The following is an 18,857-nucleotide window of genomic DNA, read 5'->3' on the forward strand; positions in this document are numbered from 1 at the left end:
TCTGGGTTGATTTTTGTGTATGGTATAAAGAAGGAGTCCAGATTCATCCTTTTGAATATGGATATCCAAATATCTCAGCACCATTTGTTGAAAAGGCTTTTTTCCCCACTGAATTTTCTTGGCACCCTTGTTAAAAATCACTTGACCATAAACATTTATTCCTGGGTTCTTATTTCTATTCCATTGATCTTTATCTCTGTCCAATGCTGATACTACACAGTCTTTTTTTTTTTTAAGATTTATTTTTTGAGAATGAGAGAGAGCAAGCGGGGGGGGGGGGGCAGAGAGAGAGACTCTTCAAGTAGACTCCCCCCTGAGTAAGGAACCTGACATAGGGCTCAGTCTCATAATCCATGAGATCATGGCCTGAGCTGAAATCAAGAGCTGGACAGTTAACTGACTGAGCCACCCAGACACCCTGATACCATTCAGTCTTGATTCCTATAGCCCTATGATAAGTTTTGAAATCAGGAAGTGTGAGTTCTTCTTTTTCAAGATAATTTTGGCTATTCTAGGTCCCTTGTACTGCCATGTGAATTTTAGAATCAGCTTGTCAGTTTCTCTAAAAAAAGGTAACTGAGATTTTTTATGGGGGTTGAGGTGAATCTGTAGGGAATATTAACCTCTAACAGTGTTAAGTTGTGACTACGAGACATCTTTCCACTTACATAGGTCTCCTTTAATTTCTTTTCTTTTTGAGAGCAGGGAAGGGCAGAAGGAGAGAGACTCTTAAACCTGCTCCACACCCAGTGTGGAGCCTGATACAGGGCTTGGCTTCACAACCCTGACATCATGACCTGAACCAAAATCAAAAGTTGGATGCTTAACTGACTGAGCCACCCAGATGCCTCTTCTTTAATTTCTTTCAGTGATGTTTTATTGTTTTCAGAGTACAGGTTGTATGCTTCTTTTGTTAAATTTATTCCTAAGCATTTTATTATTTTTCATCTTTCTTTTTCAGTGATTTTAAAATTCTATTTATTTTAAAGATTTATTTATTTATTTTAGAGAGAGAGAGACAGAGCGAGAGCACAGTGGGAGGAGCAGAGGGAGAAGGAGAGAGAATCTTAAGTAGACTCCACACTGAGTGCCAAGCATGGAGGCCAGTGTGGGGCTTGATCTCACAACCCTGAGATCATGAGTCAAAACCAAGAGTCAGTGCCTCAACTGACTGCACCACCCAGTCACAACTAATTCAACTTTACAGAAAAGTGACAAGAATAGGAAAAGTTACATAGAACAACCAAATTCCTTTTTTCCATATTTATCTGTTAACATGAAGTCTAATTTACTTATTTTTCTGAATGGCTCATACATTTTTTTAAATACAGTTTAAGTCGTCTAGGGGTGCCAGGTGCCTAGGTGGTTCAGTGGTTGAGTGTCTGTCTGCCTTTGGCTCAGGTCATGATCCCAGGGTCCTGGGATTGAGTCCCACATTGCAAAGAGCCGGCCTTTCTCCCTGCCTATGTCTCTGCCTCTTTCTGTGTGTCTCTCATGAATAAATCAATTTTTTTAAAGCCTAAAAAAAAAGGATAGGGGCACCCATGTGGCTCAGTCATTTAAGTGTCTGACTCCTGATTTTGCCCTAGGTCATGATCTCAGGGTTGTGGGATTAAGCCCTGTGTTGGGCTCTGTGCTGGGCATAGAGCCTGCTTAAGATTCTCTCTCCCTTTGCCCCTCCCAACTTCCTCTCTTCTTAAAAAAAAAAGTCTTTGTGTGCCTCTACATAGAATTATTTTCAGGGTTCCAAAATATCCTCCTGTGACTGACCAGGCCAGGTGAAGCCATGTCTACTGAACAGCTCGGGGCCTGCCAGTGCATGTTTGTGACATTGGGCGGGTATGGTTGAGGTTGATTCGTATTTGGCCAGATGGGATCCTAGTGAGTCCATTTGAGTTTTGGCAGCAACATCAGTGGTTTGACTATTTGCAGGGAGGAGGAAATCCTGGTTACCCACAAACTGTTGATCCCAGAGAACAGAGATGCTGTGTTTCCCAGAAAACTCATTAGTGGGTTTAGAGAAGAGAGAAAGGGGCCAAGGGACCAGGCCCCTGCACGTGAGGTCTCTGCTTCTACTGCACACAAGCCCAAGACAGGGTTCTAAGAACCATGTGAGCTCCGGGAAATGTCTGGGCTCCAGAGGCAGAGAGGCAGTCCCTACATTCGGGCCTCTCGACCAGACTGCCTCAGGGTCTCCGAGGGTGGGCACAAGCCCGGCCAGCACTCCGAAGAACCAGGTTCTAGTCTACCTCCTGGACCTGAGCAAGTCACTCCCCTGTCTGGGCCCATCTGTAAATGTGAGGTTAGTGTGGAGCAATGGAAAGATCTGGGACTTTGGAGTCAATCTGACTTGGGCTCAAATCTTGCCATCTTGGTGGCATTGGGCAAATTACGTAACCCCTCTGGGCCTGGTTATTTTATCAGCTAATAGAAATAATATTAGTGTGAAAGTGAGAGGGTTGTTCTGAAGATTAGATGGGAAAGTGAATGTACAGTGTTGAACACACATGGCTAACATGGTGCAAGTTTTTGGTACATATTGGCTGTTGTCATGTGTTGCTCACCTTCCCTGGGAGCACCCTGGAGCGCTCCCACTCTGGGTGCTGGGGATACAGAGATAAGTAAAACTCAGTCTAGGGAAGAAGGAAGGCACAGGAACAAATCATCCTAAAACATAACAGAAGGCAATGTACACAAACTCTGTGAAGCATGAATTTGTATCCCCATTTAGCAGAGGGGGAAATTGAGGTCCACAGGGATGAAGTGACTTTCCCAAGGTCACACACAACTCTCTAGGTAGACAGGGACTCATTTGTGTTCTTCAGGCCTTGACTTGGGACCTAGAGGCTCTGAGGCTGGAACGGGAGCTCCACAGAGAGCTGGGAAGTGAGTATGGTGAGAAGGCAGACCAGATCAGAAAGGCCTCTGGTGCCCAGAGGGGTTCGGACTGGACCCAGCAGGCATTGAGACCACTCCACTCAGTTCTTTTTCCTTATTATCTGTAGTCTGTCCCCTCTCTCCATCCCCATGGCCACCATTGGAAGCCACCATCTAGGCCTCTCTCCTGGATGACTGGAACGGTCTTGCTCTCATTCTGGCCACCTCCAGTTTGTTCTCCCAACAAAGTTAATTTTCTAAGAGAGATCCCAGGATGAAAACCAAGTGCCTCTAAAAGCCCACAGGGCCCTGTGGGGTGGGTTCTCTGTTCTGATCCTCCAGGGCCATCATACTCTAATCCTGTACATTTTTTGCAAGGTGCACACACTCACATGCACACACACGCTGCACCCAAGACACACTCAATTTAGTTCCTCCTCCGCCTCAAGGCCTTTGCACGTGCTGTCCCCACTGCCTGAAACACTCCCCTCTTTTTTCAGTGGAGGTGTTGCCTTCCTGGCATGCTTTCCCAGAGGTAAGCCAGGTCTCCCTCTTATGACCAACTGTGGCTCCTATGCTTTTCCCCATCACAACACTTATACCTATGCATCGAATTTGTGTTTTTACTCCTCTCTTTTTCCTAGATTACAAACTCTTTGAGGGCATAACAACATTTCCTGCTCCCACTCTCTCCTCAGGGCTTGGTGCAGAGCAGACATTCAGAATATTTGTTGAATGAATAAGGGGATGAGAGCCGGATATCTCCTACTCCCTTCCTCCGTCTGACAGACCCCAAGTGCAGTGATGGCCAGAATTATTAAGACAGCAGAAATCTTTCAGGGAGTGATAGATGGTGTGTCTGGCACTCAGCGCTGCCAGCCAATGCAAGAGTTTTAAGAACGGATGTTTGTGGCGAGTCCAATTATGCTCCAGTTTTTAAAATGAGTCATGTTGATGATGGCCATCCTGCCCGTTGGGACTAAGTCAATTTAGTGAGAATTAATTACAGATGAGAAACTAGCTTGCAGAGCAGTTAATATTTTAGCTCCCTGGGGTGCAATGCACATGCAGCCATCACTCTTGTCTTTGCTTGTCCTTCCTTCTCTCCCTTGCCTTTGCCCTCTTCCCTTTTTTTGTGGTAATCTGGGCGGCAGGGTGACCAAATTGCAATCTTAGCTCCCTATGGCCTATTGTCCTTTTCTGTTAAATAAAGGTCTTTCAGTCAGTCAGTAGTCAGCAAGTACTATCAAACTCCTCTGTGTCACATGCTCTGTTGGAGTTAAGAAACACAGCAGGAAACAAAAACAGATGTGACCCTGCTCTAAAGATGTCATACCCAAAATATAATCACAGCTGCCATGAGGATAGCACTTTACAGTTTGCAAAGCAGTTTAAACATCAGGATGAGCTTCTCAGCAGCCTCATGCTGTACTTAGTGATACTGTTATCCCTACTTTACAGATGAGGAAACTGAGGCTCAGACAAGTGACAGCTTGCCCACAGTCATCAGCTACTCTTCTGGTGTATCTGAGCTTGAACCTCGTGCAGATCCGATGACAATGTGTGAAAAATCCTCTGTCAATCAACTGCCCAAGCAAGAGGGATTATTGTCCTCATTGGGATGTTTTCTTCCTTTCTTTGGGGTGCCAGGGCTGAGAAGACTCTGCAGGGCTGGAGGCTGGCTCCTAAACATGGAGACTCATAAGGAAGAGTGGGAGGGTCCTCCTGCCCTGGGTAGAGAAACCCCTACTCCCAGTTCAGAGCGACCCCAGGATCTCAGAGCAAGCTATGGGCAGAAAGAAGGATTAAACACCACCTCCCCCTAGTTCCTTCTCACTTGTAGTTCACACTTTCTCCACCCTCTGAAACATGCTTTCAGGAAAGGCTCTGATAGCTTAGATACAATGGGATTTGGTTTCTAATTATAGCTCTAGCATGTGGCCTCCACTTAAGGACACACATGCCTTAGTTAGAGCATGTGTGAATCTATTCATTAGTTCAAGACTCAGCCCCAAGTTTCTGACCTCAGTGATGGGGCTAGAGGTGTTCTGAGACCTTCAAATTGCACCAGACTGGGGCTAATGAGGGCTGGCCTCAGGAGGAACCAGCTCATCCACCCTCCTTGGAACCACAGGCCAGGGTATGCCGCCCTCTCCTTGTCCTCCCTGCCAATTCCCGGCAGAGCAGGTTGCAGCAGCAGGAGGTCAGCTCCGGACAGGATGAGGTGTTCAGGAAGCAGAGACCTTTGTAACCCGCACATCTGTGTCCTCCGCCTGACGGCACAGGCAGCATCTTTACAGATATTGGAGGGGCAGGGCACAGCAAAGTATCTGCCTCTCACATTCTGGGTCCTGCCCTCTCCTCAGTCCCCCCTTCCCTCCAGCCTTCCCTCTCTCTCCTCTTTCTCCCTCTCTCTTTTTCTCTGCTTTCTCATTTTTCTTTCTCTCTCCCCTTGTCCCCCTATCTGGCCCTGTACTACCTCCCTGCCTTTTTTGCCTATCCCTCTCCTTCTCCTGCATTCCTTTACGGGGGGGGGGGGGGGAGGTTGGGGGGGGTGGGGGGGGAGACCAGAAAGACTTCCTGGAGGAGGGGCTGCTCATCCTTTCAGGCATTTTGTCCTTTCAGCTCTCAATGTAAAGAGACCATTCTAGCAATGAAAACTGTTCAGCAGTGGAATTAACTGTCTTGCTTAGTCATGAGTTCTCCATCAGGGAGGCAATCAAACAAGGCATTGTGGTCATCTGTCCTGAATGCTGTAAAGGTGATCGGACCTTCTTAATTTGGGCTGGACCACAAGACCTCTCATGGGATGTCCTGCCTAATGTGCAGCGCTTCACAATTCGAGGTGATCTCAGTGTATCCCATGTATTTAAAACTACAGACCTATGGCTCTTGCAAGAGTGGGTGTAGTTGAAGATAAAAAAATTTTTCATGAGGAGGGGGCCTTGTATTTGTCATAATTTTATTTTTTTTATTTTTTTAATTTATTTTTTATTGGTGTTCAATTTACTAACATACAGAATAACCCCCAGTGCCCGTCACCCATTCACTCCCACCCCCGCCCTCCTCCCCTTCTACCACCCTTAGTTCGTTTCCCAGAGTTAGCAGTCTTTACGTTCTGTCTCCCTTTCTGATATTTCCCACACATTTCTTCTCCCTTCCCTTATATTCCCTTTCACTATTATTTGTATTCCCCAAATGAATGAGAACATATAATGTTTGTCCTTCTCTGACTGACTTACTTCACTCAGCATAATTTTAATGTTCACTAAATTTAGTTGGATTTTTTTAAAGTGATTAAAACAAAGAAGAAAAAAATCATTCCTAATCTTTAAATCATTAAATTTAGTTGGATTTTTTTAAAGTGATTAAAACAAAGAAAAAAGTCATTCCTAATCTCTGAGCACAACCACTGTTTACGTTTCCCTCCATTTCCTTTTACTTTTTCCTTTGTTCCTGTTTTATAGGACTGTGTTAGGGTAGAAAGACAATTTTTGTATCCTTTCTTGATTTAGCTCTAAGACATGAATATCTGTACATAGTTACCATCTGCATCAATTTCAGTGATTGCTTAATAAGCCATGGAGGGTTTGCCTATGGTTTCTTTAGACTTTATTCTAAAGCAACACAGTACATGAACCTTTTCAAAGATAGATAATGGTAGAGCACTTTGTATTTCTTCAGAGAGGGAATTACCCAACTTTTCAGAAGAACAGCATGCCCCAAGTTCAGGAATGAACATGCTTTAAAGCCCTCCGCTATAACAGCAGTTGTGTTGGGTGCTTTTGGGGCATCAGTTACCTGTGATCACCAGGTATGTGTTATAACCCCTATTTTACAGGTGAGAACACTGGGGTCTGAAACACTGGCCTAAGGTCCTATGCTGTGTGTAGGCCAGGGCTTCAGAGCCCCTCGGGAGCTGCCAGGGAGAACTTGTGCTCAGTCCTGTCAACTGCGTAACAAGCCTTTGGGGTTTCAGGATTTCCACGGAGCTGTCACAAGGGCCTTGGATGAAATAGACCAAGAGGGCAAGGACACGTTGTCCAGGGAAGAGCTGAGGCGTGGCCTAAGCGAACTCCCAGCCATCCGAGACCTTCATCAGGGAATCCTGGAGGAGCTGGGGGAGAGGCTGTTGCACTGGTGAGCTGTCCATGGACTCCTTTCCCTACTTCCACTGCAGTGGGGGGTGGGGGCAGTTAAAACCCCACCATGTGGAATGGTGTCTTCATTTGACTGATGCGGAAGCCAAGACACAGGTGTTAGGTCATTTGCCCAAAGTAAAACGAGTGGGAGTGTGAGAGGGTCAAGCTGTGGTTCCACCCAGTAACGTGACTCTAGCTCTCACCACTTACCACTGTGCTGGTCCCAAGGCTGAGTTCTCCCTGTCCCATCCCCCTCCCCGGCTGCAGGGAGGGCCAGCAGAAGGTGGCCGATGTCTTCCTGGCCCGGGAGCAGGAGTTTGACCACCATGCTGCTCACATCCTGCAGTTCGACAGGTATCTGAGTCTGCTCAGTGAGACCTGCTTGCATTCTCCACGGCTGGCAGCTGCTGTCCGTGAGTTTGAGGTGGGTCCCTTGGTCCTCTGAGAATTTGCTCTAATATACAGGGGTGGGGTGGGCATGGAAGGGCTTACTGCAAACCAGGGGGGCTTCTTGGTAGGTCTGAGGCTGAAGGTCAGAAGGGAGGGCCTGGCTGGGGGAGGAAAGGGTGGCCCAGCAGGAGGAAAGACCTAGAACTGAGAACATTCCCTGATGGGTGATTGATGACAACTCTATGACCCCCCACCATGGCAAGGGTTTTAGTGACTGTTCTCCTGTCCCAGTAGAAAAGCACAAAGCAAGCTGGGGCCCCAGCTGTTAGAGTAACCAACAAATGGACCATCAACTGGGGACCCAGTTACTAGACAGAAAATGGGGGCTTTTTTCTTTTACTGACACTAGATGCAAAGCAGGGACTAGTAGATACATGTTACTGAATGTAGCACTAACTGTGAGGCTAAGGAATGAACTGTCATGGCAGGGTGGTGCTAATCTGGGAGGCCTTCCTGGAGGAGGGGGGACCTGGTTTTAAAGAGGGGAGAAGCTCGGTGTGGCCAGGAAGTAGTGTGGATGGGACAGTGTATGAGGGATGCCATGAGCCTGGTACCTCGAGACAGGGGTCTCTAATGGAGTTTTGTCCTTCCTTTGTCTCTTGGGAGCAGCAGAGTCAGCAAGGAGGTGGCCAGAACGTGAAGCACCGGCTGCTGCGGGTGGTTCAGCGCCTCTTCCAGTACCAAGTGCTCCTCACAGGTGGGCCCCACAGGAGGTCAAGGTACACTGAGGTGATGCAGGGAAAGAAGGCACCTAGGAAGGGGTGCTGGTGACAGTGGCAAGCTGTGTGATGACCACCTCCCCTCCCCTTGTGGTGGGAATGGGTAGTAGGAGGATTGCTCTCAGTTCCTGGCTACTGTGCCTCCAGACAGCCTGGACTGTGCCACCGCTTTCCCTCTAGCTGAGCTTTGGATCCCCTGCTGCCACCTTGGAAACCTCACTTCAGTGGCCATCTTTGTCTTCCTTCAGCCTCTCCCATCCTAAAACACAGAAGCTCATACCTTCCCCTGTTCTGCATTTCCTCAGTTAGTGCTTCATTTCCCTAAAGCTGTTCTTATCACCAGTCCCTTCTTGTGGCCAAAAAAGTGGACATTTTCCACCTTAAACCTGCTCTGACCATCTCGTGGCTTAGCCACTGACAACTTCCTGCTTCTCAAAATCATCTCATCCTGAGGCTTTTGTACTCTCTCCCCCTGCCTCCCTCGACTTCTCTACTACCCCTCTCCCATCTGTATTGACAACTCCCTTCTTCCACTGTTCTGTAAATGTCAGTATTTCTTGGGGCTCAGTCCTAGGTCCTCTTTCCTTCCTCCCCACTTTACAAACTCTGCCCCAGGGAAAGTCATCCCCTCCCCTACTTCCACCTCCCAGAAACACCACACCTCTGTCCTGAGCTCCAGACTCATTTACCCAACTGCCTCCCAAATGGACAAAGATGCCAGGCCTGGAGAACTGCTGTTCCAGTGAGGGAGACAGGCAACCACACAAAGAGATATGTATGTAATTCCAGGTGGTGACCAGGCCATAAGGAAAGTCTGTTAAAGCCAGGGGACAGAGAATTTGTTCATCTAATTCAACAAGTGTTTATTGAGCATCTACTCTGTACCAGGCCCTGTGCTAGATGCTAGAGATATAGCACTGAATTAAACAGCTGAAACTCTGTGATGTTGTGGAGTTTTTACTCTAACAAACTAAGAAGGAAATAAAAATATATGTCAGAAACAAGAGCTCTGAAGAAAATAAAGCAGGCTGAGGGGATGGAGGTAAATAGGCCTCTGAATTAGATACAGCACTCAGGAAGGACCTCTCTGAGGAGGTAACATTGCACAGAGATCTCAGCAAAATGAGAACATGAACCCTACAAAAATCTGGAAGAAGAGAATACTGGATAGAGGGAATAGTGAGTGCAAAGGCCCGGGGGTATTACAGACTTGCCATGTTCAAGCAATAGTAAGAGTGCCAGCATTGCCAGAGTGAATGAGTGACGTGGAGAGGTAGTTGGAGAGGCCAGCCCATGTAGAGCTTTTGGGTATAAATGTGTTAAAGGTTTAATACATCACACTCTGCTGTGTTGATAGTCACATCTGTTCCCCTAGAAGACAGTGTGCTTCTCAGCGGCAGGGATTCACCTTGTCTGTGTCCATATCCTGAAGGCATAGCGCAGCGCCAGGCACACAGCAAGCGCTGGATAGATACACGTTGAACGAGTGAACAGCTAGCCATGGTGGCAGTGATGCTGGTGATGGCTCGGGGGCTTGTTTTGTTCTAGTGTGGTGGTATCGCAGGCTAACTAACAGGGGCAAGAGGGTAGATGCCCCATTCTTCTGGCATGTTTCTTCCAAGTCTGGAGAGGGGGGCTCCTGCTGTGGACAGGAGGGGCAGTCTTCCCTGGGGCAAGCTGACCCTGGCTCTCATTCTCCCTGCAGACTATTTAAACAACCTTTGTCCGGACTCCGCTGAATATGATAACACACAGGGTAAGTGCAGCCTGAACCCAGAGGACGGCGACACATTCCTCTTTCAGTCCCTGTTTCCCAGCTCTGGTGCAGGACGCAGCCCCCTCCCTGGCAGCTGGATGTGCTGTGGGGCAGGAAACCTCTGGGGCTTCTGAGATGATTTCCCCGCCCCCCTCAAGCCTGGGACTCCCTGGGTTGGGCTGCCATCTAGTCAAAGGAGAGGGTAGTGATCAGAATTTGGTGATCGGAGATGGGCCAGAGCTAAAAAAGTCACCACAGTGTCTGTTTCCTCCCAATTCTGTGTGACTGTCCCTGCATATGACCTGCCAAGGCAGTCTCTATTTTAACATATTCTGTTTACAGCCAAGGAAACGAAGGCACAAAGTGGTCAGATCACTGTCAGGGTCACTTAAGGCAGTAGTAGCAAAGCTAGGGTTGGGCCTGTGACCTGACCCAGCCATGGGAAAAATTGGTGCCACCCACGCATAGGCCCCTGCAACTGCAATGATCTTGGGGAGTGGGTGGGGGAGAGGGGAGGATACGAAGGAGGCGAGGATGGTGGCTGCTGGGCTGGCCCTCCTTCCCAGAAGGCCCACTATCGTCTCTGCCTCCCTCCACAGGTGCACTGACCCTCATCTCCAAAGTCACAGACCGCGCTAATGACAGCATGGAGCAAGGGGTAAGTCTGTTTCCTGGGCTCCTTCTCTGGGGTTCAGGTCTAGGACCCCTCCAGCCTGCCCAGGTCTGCCTTGTGATACTCCACTTCTAGGAGTGCTACAGGCAACCATCTATGTCACAGGACTTTGCAAAGAGTTCTTGGCCATTGGGTTCTGGCCCTGACACTTGCTGTGACCTCAGGTACTGTGTGTTCCTGTTCAGGTTTTTGGTTTACCATTAGAATAGTGAGGGAGGCTACAGACTTTGATAAATCTGGTAAGTAATGTCCCAACTGTGGTCTGGGACCATCTGCATTAGCACCTGGTGTGCCTTGTAAGTTACAAATCCCTCGGCACACCTTAGGTCTTCTCAGCCAGAATATCTGGGGGTAAGGTCCAGGGATATGCATTTTTAACAAGTTTGCCAGGTAAATGTTTTGCTCACAAAAGTTTGAAAATCCAAAAGAATACATGAGCTCTAAGTGCACACACAGTCTGCCAGAGTGTGACTCTGTTTGTTGGACACTGATCTGGTATTTACTAGCTTTCCGCCAAGCATGGCCAACTTTATCCCATATACCAACTCTGTTCAAGTGGCTACCTTGATTACTTATGTCCACATATTTTCTGCTCCACTAAGATGTAAATAGCCTAGAGCTTTGTGTAGAGAAGGATTCTGAGGCTGAGTCCTCGCCCAGTGGGAAAGGGTTCGGTGATGGATTAGGGATGTATTCCACCAGCAGGGGTGGGAGTGATGGTGGCATACATGCCGAGTGGTTGCTCAGCTCTGCTGTGCATCCTTATAGCGAATCATCCACAGGCAGAAGGGGGAGGCGAGTCACATCTATTGGACACCTACTCTATGTCAGCCTTGTGTTGGGGACTGGAGGTAGAGTTAAGACGTGAATCCCAACATGGAGGAAATCACAGCTTGTGAAGGGATAAATGTGTGGACATGATAAGCACCGTGAGGGAGAGAGAAAATGTCACATGGTTCAGAGAATGGAGCCATCTCTCCCAGTCAGGGCTATGAGAGGTGATGATGTGCGAGGTGCCCCCACGGGGAGCAGAGAGAGGAAAGGTGTGCCAGGAAGAGGGGCTGGCCTGGGCAGAGGTATGGAGATGGCGAAGGATAGGTCACATTAGAGTTCAGAGAGCCACCCAGCTTGGCCGAAGACGGGAAGAGGGTAGGTGAAGCAGGACAAGAGTCTGAAGAGAGGGTGTGCTGAGGGTGGAGGCTAAAGCCAAGTGAGTGTGAAAATCGGTACATCAGGTACGTTGTCATCATCAGGTCATCTGTCCTCCCGCTCTGGGGTTCATGAGCTCCTTGTTCTTTGTTGTTTTAGCATCCTGTATATACAGTGAAATTTCCTCCAATGTAGCCAGAGACAGAAGTGCTTTGGCGTCCCATGCCCCGTCATGACATAGCAGCAGAGGGGCTGGCTTCTCTGCACCCTGCTTCAGCCAGGGATGCCTCTGTTTCCAAGAAGGAAAACTAGGTCAGAAGGGCCATGTCTTCTCTCCTGTGGGTGAGCTCATGTGCGGCAACCTCTTGCAAGAGGAGCTGGAGTAGCCGCAGGCCGACCCCCTCTCCACCCCAACTCCCCTGGCTTTGTCGAAGACTGGGGTTAGACGCTGTGCCTGGCACAGGCTGGCCCTGATCTCCAGCTGCCTGGGGACACCACGTGGGGCCTGCCCTGGATTGGCAGCCCCTGTTGCGCACTTGCTGGGACCAGGCTAGGGCTCTGCCTGGGGCATGGGCAGGCAGGTCCAGATAAACCCAATGTCAGGGCAGAGCTCAATGGCTTGAGTGGCTAAAGGGCAGGCTGGGGCTCTGCATCTCCCTCTCCATGGCCACTGCCCACCTCAGGCCTCATCACCTCCCAACCTTGCCATTCCATTCAAAGTGATCCTGTTAAAATAGATCTGATGGTGCCATTCCCCTTTTTTACAAAGCCTTCTGTGTCTCCACATTGCGTTCAGTGGAAGTACTTTAGGGAGGTACTTCCTGGTTGTAAGAACCACAGAAGACTTCCTGGAGGTGGCAACATTCACGTGACCTTTATGCTCACATCAGACCATTGCTACAACTCCCCACAAAGGTAGCAAAGCTGGAGATATGGTTTCTAGAAAGAGCCAAATCCCACCACCCTGAAATGGGGCCCACATACCTACCTGACACCTGGTCTGAAATGCCCCTGATAAGCTCACTAGGATAAAGCACTGGCAGCCAAGCCAAACTATAAATCCATTGAGCAGCCCATTAGCAGAAGACTGTTAGTGATGAGAGAAGCTTTGGGAAGTGTGACTCTAAGAACTGGGGCCTGGGTAGCCCCTCCTATGCCATGATCCTCACATTTTGAGGGAAGACAAGGAATAAATAGGAACAATGTGAAGATGGGATGGGAACATCTTAGAAGTGGGAAAAGTCATCTTCTCCAGCATTTTAGGAAAGGCTGTAGCAGATTCCCATGTAGCATCCTTCTCATGGTGACCATAGCTGCCTCTGTTGAGCATGGGATTGTGCCGATATTCCCCTCTGAACAGCAGAGGCACTATTATCAGCCCAGTGTCACAAGCAAGGAAACTAAGGTCTGGAGAGACAAGTTGCTTCACCAGGATCACACAGCTCTCAGCATGGGACCGAGGCTTGAACTTAAACCTTTCTTAGCCTCTAGGCCAGACATGGCTGCATACATTACTCACAAGTTCAGACCTGCAACCTCACACACGTTCTTGTGTGAAAACATGTGCATATGCCCATGTGCGTGGCACCTGCTCCTTTCTCACATGACACACGTAATGTACAAATGGCCCTTTGTTTTTTTCTCTCGCATTTGGGTTTTTCTTTTTCTTTTTTCTTGACCCAGCTATGAGGAATGTCATGAATGTAGGCATGGAGGTTCAGAGTCGGCTCCCAGGTTTGTGAGCCCTGGGTGCTCCTTCAAGGACTGGTCACAGGTTAGATCAGAGGGTGGATGTACCTTGCTTTTAATTGCAGTCACTCAGACCAAGCCTCAGAGGATTCCCTAGAAGAAAAATCCCACATCTAGTTGTAAGGTCAGGCTTTCAAGGCTTTTGATCAAATTGGCCATTGACTGTCCTCTTCCCCATAGCATGAGAGTAAACTGTCTCCCTCTAGAACAGAGAGGACAGGTGTAAGTCTGGGTTCTCCGATTTTTAATGTTTTTTTTTTTAAATAGACTTAAATTTTTATTGAGTTACAATACACGTAACATAAAATTGACAATTTAACCACTTTTTTTTTCAATTTAACCACTTTTAAGTGCACAGTTCATCAGCATTAAGTACATTGACATTGTTGTGTGACCATCACCACCATCCACCTTCAGAACTTTTTCACCATCTCCAACTGAAACTATCCCCATTAAATGCTGTAAGCCCCTCCCTGCAACCCCTGGCAATCACCGTCCTACTTTGTGAACAGCGTTTAGTTTTTAGGAAAATTTTAAACTTACAGAAAAAATTGAGAAAGAGAATATAGAAAGTTCCCATGTATCCCACGCAGTTTCCCCTAGTACTAGCTAGCATCTTTGTATTAGTATGGTACATTAAAGAACCAGTATTGATACGGTATTATTAAAGTTCACTCAAATGTTTCCTTAATCTTTGCCTAATGTTTGTTCCAAGTTCCCATCCAGTATATCACACTTAGTCATCATATTTCCTTTGGCCTCTCTTGACTGTAATGGTTGCTCAGACTGTCCTTGGTTTTGATGACTTTGACAAATTTGAAGAATACTGGTCCAGGTATATTAAAGGATGCCCCCCTATTGGAATTGTCTGATAGTTTTCTCATGAACAAACTGGATTCATAGGTTTTGGGAGAAATATCATGGAAGTAAAGTACCACTTTCATGACATTGTACTGAAATGACAACTGGTACACACGGTACCAGTACACACTGTACTGTACACCAGTATTGTACACACTGGCAACATGGTTTGGGAGTGCTGATGTTGACTTTGACCACCTGGCTGAGGTTTTGTTTGTCAGATTTCTCCAATTTTATTTAAACTTCATAAGGTTATCCCTTCTCCCCACATAGTCCATACTTGTTGGAAGAAAGTCATTATGCACAGCCCACATTTAAGGAATGAGGAGTTATATTCCCTCTCCTTGAAGACCAAGCATCTGCCTAAATTATTTGGAATTCTTCTGCATGGGATCTTTGTCTCTTCTTCCTTATTTTTTAAATATATTTACTCATCATAAGTAAATCATTTAAATCAGTAAGTGCTGGGGTGCCTGGGTGTCTCAATCAGTTAAGCATCTGCCTTCAGCTCAGGTCGTGATCTCAGGATCCTGGGATCGAGCCCCAAGTCGGGCTCCCTGCTCGGCAGGGAGTCTGCTTCTCCCTCTCTCTTTCCCCCTGCTCGTGCTCTCTATCTCAATTGAATAAGTAAAATCTTTATAAATAAATAAATCAGTAAGTGCTCATGGATATTTGTTTTATGTTTAGATTATGATCTCCTACCACTTTATTTATTTCTCAAGTTGTTGCAGCTTTGGCCATTGGGAGCCCTGTCAGTTGGTTCCTCTGTACTTTCCATGTACCCTCCATCAGTATGGATTTGGGTGGGATTTTTTGTTTTGCTGATTTTTTGAGCACTTTCCTACTTTCTGGCACTACAAAGATGTCCCAGGCTTATCTTGTTTATTTCCTTCCCCAGACTTAGAATCAGCCATTTCTCCAAGGAGTCCTGGTTCCTGAGAATGGTATTAGAAGCCAAGATCTGGGCACAAAGTAGGCTATCCTATCTTTCAGGTCCTCTTACTTTCTTTCTTTTTTTTTTTTTTTTAAAAGATTTTGTTTATTTATTTATTCATGACACACAGAGAGACAGAGACACAAGCAGAGGGAGAAGCAGGCTCCATGCAGGGAGCCCGACGTGGGACTTGATCCCGGGACCCCGGGGTCACGCCCTGGGCCAAAGGCAGCGCTAAACCGCTAAGCCACCCGGGCTGCCCTCCTCTTACTTTCAGAGCAAAAAATTAAGTGTTTATATAGTAACCTGTGTGTATACTCATGTCTGTAAATATTTTTATACATAACCATCTGTATCCATATTAAAGTATATATGAGTTCTTACTGATAGCCCCAATTCTGATCATTACCATGTGGATCATTCTAGCCTCATCCCCTTGCTTATCTATATAATTTCCACTCCAGCATTAAGAAACCTGGGTCCCACCATCCATAGCCCATTTATTTGATTGGTCAATTTACCTTCATTCTTGAAAGACATTTTCCTGGGGAAAATATCTGGATTGACCAATTTTTTTTTCTAAAGATGCCATTCCACTATCTTATGACCTGTATAGTTTCTGATAAGAAATCCACGTAATATTAATATTTATCCCTCTTACACAGTGTGTCCCTTTGTTCTGGCTGCCTTCAAGGTCTCTTTATATTTGACTTTTAGAAGTTTGACTATGGTATCTAAGTATGTATGTTTTTAGGGGGCTGTGATTATCAAGATTCCTGGGTCTATTGTCATTCATTAATTTTGGAAAATTGTCTTAGATGCTCTGCTCCCCACAACCACTCTTTTTTCTCCTTGTGTTTTAGTTTGTTAATTGCAACCTATCTACCTCCAAGTTCATTTATTCTTTCCTCAGCTCTGATTAGTTTGCTGCTAAGCCTGTCAAGGGAATTCTACATTTCTAATATTACATTTTTTGTTTTTAACATTTCCATTTGACTCTCTTTTATAGTTTCTATCCCTGTGGAAATTCTCCATCTGTTCATGCATGCATCCTACTTTTTTCACTAGCTCCTTTAACATACTAATTATAGTTATTCTAAAGTCCTTGTCTGGGGCACCTGGGTGGCTCAGTGGTTGAGCATCTCCCTATGGCTCAGGTCATGATCCTGGGGTCCTGGGATCAAGTCCCACATCAGGCTCCCCACAAAGAGCCACCTCCTCCCTCTGCCTGTGTCTCTGCCTCTCATAAATAAATAAAATCTTTTTAAAAAATAAAGTAAAATAAAGTCCCTGTCTGATGGTTTTACTAACATTTGTGTCACCTCTCCTGGTTTTGTTGAATGCTTTATTTCTTGAAAATTAATTAGAGTTCTTTCTTGCTATTTTGTGTTTCTCTCATAATGTTTGACTGAATGCCAGATATTATGTGTTGGAAGAATTGTGGAGACTGAGGGAAATGGTATCTACCCCAGAAGTGGGAATGCCTCCTTTTTAATCATGTCATTAATGTAGGGGGTAGGAGTTGGGTCAGTCCAGTCAGTAGTTGAGTTGGGTTTGGGTTTTGTTGTTGCTGTGTCACCTTCAGGGCTGCCTAGACTTCACATTCCTTCAGAAGAGGGCTGCTATTACCTGGTACTGTTTGTGGGGCCTGAGATGCTAGAGAGTTTTTCTCATTTTCCTTCCCACCTTCAGCTCTTAGCAATCCCTGCAGCACAGAAGGGGCCTCTCTCTATGCTCTTGCCCCTTCTCAAATGTAGACTGCTGTTTCCTGTTACTCAGTGCTATGCTCATAAGTCTCTGCTCTCCTAGACAAGCCTCGGTCTTCAGCAGGGCCTACAAGCCAAGCTTTCTCTGCGTTCCTGCTCCTCCTCTGTATGGTAGCCAAACACTGTCTTGTGGCCATGGCAGGTCTTGGACAGGTTTCTGCACAGGCCCAGGTGCATAATCCTGGGCCCAAGGGGGCACCTCCTCTCTTCTTGGGGGAGACAGCTTTTGCCTCTGCCCTTTCCCCAGAAGCACTGAGTGGCATTTTGTCTGTTCTCTGGGAGTGGATTTCTTGGCTTCTTTTAGGGGCTGAGGGTTTTGTACAAGAGAAGGAACTGGGGAAGTTGGCAGGGTTTTATGGCAGCCCCCCCAGTGGCAGCCAGCATGCCTTCACCACCAAGGGGTGGGGGGTCCTTTCTGGTCCTCTGCTCTGCCTCTAGTCCTCCTTATGAGCACCTAGTGGGAACTGCTGGAAAAGAGCTTGCCAGTGATTGCAGATGTGCCTTGAGTCTGGGTCTCTCTTTTATTCTAAACTATCCCATCAGGCCACACCTGACCTTGCAGAATCCATTAACATTTTATCTGCTTTCTTCTTATCCTCCTTTATGCAGCTGCCTCTTCCTCCTGTGTGTTGCAACAGTACACATGTCTTATGTCACTGTGAAGGGGCTTGTCAATCTTTAGGACTTGGGTCAGTTGGTTGCCTTGTGACTTCGGCTCTCCAGTAGATGTAAGAAGAGTCAGGATTGTGTAGATTATCCTTTTCTCACTGTTAGGCTAGGGCCACTGTTCTCGTGCAGCATTCTACATCACGAGTGGAAATGGAACAATTATCACACATTTCTAGCGTGCAGGATTTTGTGCCCAAAACTATGGATGGTGTAAAAGCCTTTTCAAGGCAATGTCCCTATACACAATTTTCACCTTATTAGTTGACTTTAGAACCTGACCCTGCATAGGCTTCACGGGGCACCCACCCCATGGGTAGGTTACTTCTAGCATAATGGGGTGCTGTGCAGAGGGAAGGGAGGTGTGTCACTGTGTATTTCGGTAACCCAGTGAGGGACCAACAGGAGTTCCCAGGCACACTTACTTTTCCTTCAAGGAACTTAGATCTGTTTCTTCCCCAGGTAGAACATTTTCTTGATTACTATCTAGAGGCCCCATTCTGGGCTGCAAGCCTAGAGAGACAGTCTAGTCGTGGGCATCTGTCTACTCTGGGTTAGTGAAGTCTGGATGCTCCAGGCTTTATGGGGTACACAGATTTAGAGTAGGGGCCATGGCCTGACGATAAATATGGCTCTCGGATAGCATAGCAAGGGCAGGGGGCTTGCACCATGGCACGCAGAAGATGGTCGTGTCAGATCCCAGGCCCAGAGGGACTAGCTTGAATATGAGCAGCCCACAGGTCTGGCATCCTGCAGACCCAGGCTCAGGTCCCAACCCTGCCATGGACGAGAGGTAAGATTTTGGACAAGGCCTTTCTGGGCTCCCTTTTCCTCCTCTGAAGTAGAAGCAATGACACTCCCAGCAGAGGGGATGAGACCCCCTGCATGGGTCCTGACCATCTCCCCATCACTCTGCTCCCACCCACAGGAAAATCTGCAGAAGTTGGTCCACATTGAGCACAGTGTTCGGGGCCAAGGGGATCTCCTCCAGCCAGGAAGGGTGAGTGCCACCGCCGCCATGGGCAGGGACAGAGGGCGGCCTGCTAGGCAGGCGGGTGAGGCTCTGATAAGACCCATTGTTCAGCTGGGCTGGTCCCAGACAGGCCTGGCTGCAG

At 47.3% G+C, this 18,857-nt stretch overlaps 1 protein-coding gene across 5 annotated transcripts in view; it reads left to right on the forward strand.

Annotated features, from left to right (window-relative positions):
* Positions 1–18,857, forward strand: part of FGD5 (FYVE, RhoGEF and PH domain containing 5) — a 128,213-nt gene that overhangs the window by 85,287 nt on the left and 24,069 nt on the right. For 4 of the 5 annotated variants that reach the window (XM_077857716.1, XM_077857717.1, XM_077857714.1 and 1 more), the window contains exons 6-11: positions 6,857–7,017; positions 7,287–7,443; positions 8,079–8,166; positions 9,894–9,944; positions 10,544–10,602; positions 18,671–18,742. In XM_077857716.1, coding sequence (XP_077713842.1) covers positions 6,857–7,017; positions 7,287–7,443; positions 8,079–8,166; positions 9,894–9,944; positions 10,544–10,602; positions 18,671–18,742 — 588 coding nt within the window. The remainder of the gene's footprint in view (positions 1–6,856; positions 7,018–7,286; positions 7,444–8,078; positions 8,167–9,893; positions 9,945–10,543; positions 10,603–18,670; positions 18,743–18,857) is intronic. The other variant, XM_077857715.1, reaches the window with a different exon arrangement.

Source organism: Canis aureus, chromosome 19 (assembly GCF_053574225.1).
Source record: "Canis aureus isolate CA01 chromosome 19, VMU_Caureus_v.1.0, whole genome shotgun sequence".
NCBI classification, from domain to species: Eukaryota; Metazoa; Chordata; class Mammalia; order Carnivora; family Canidae; genus Canis; species Canis aureus.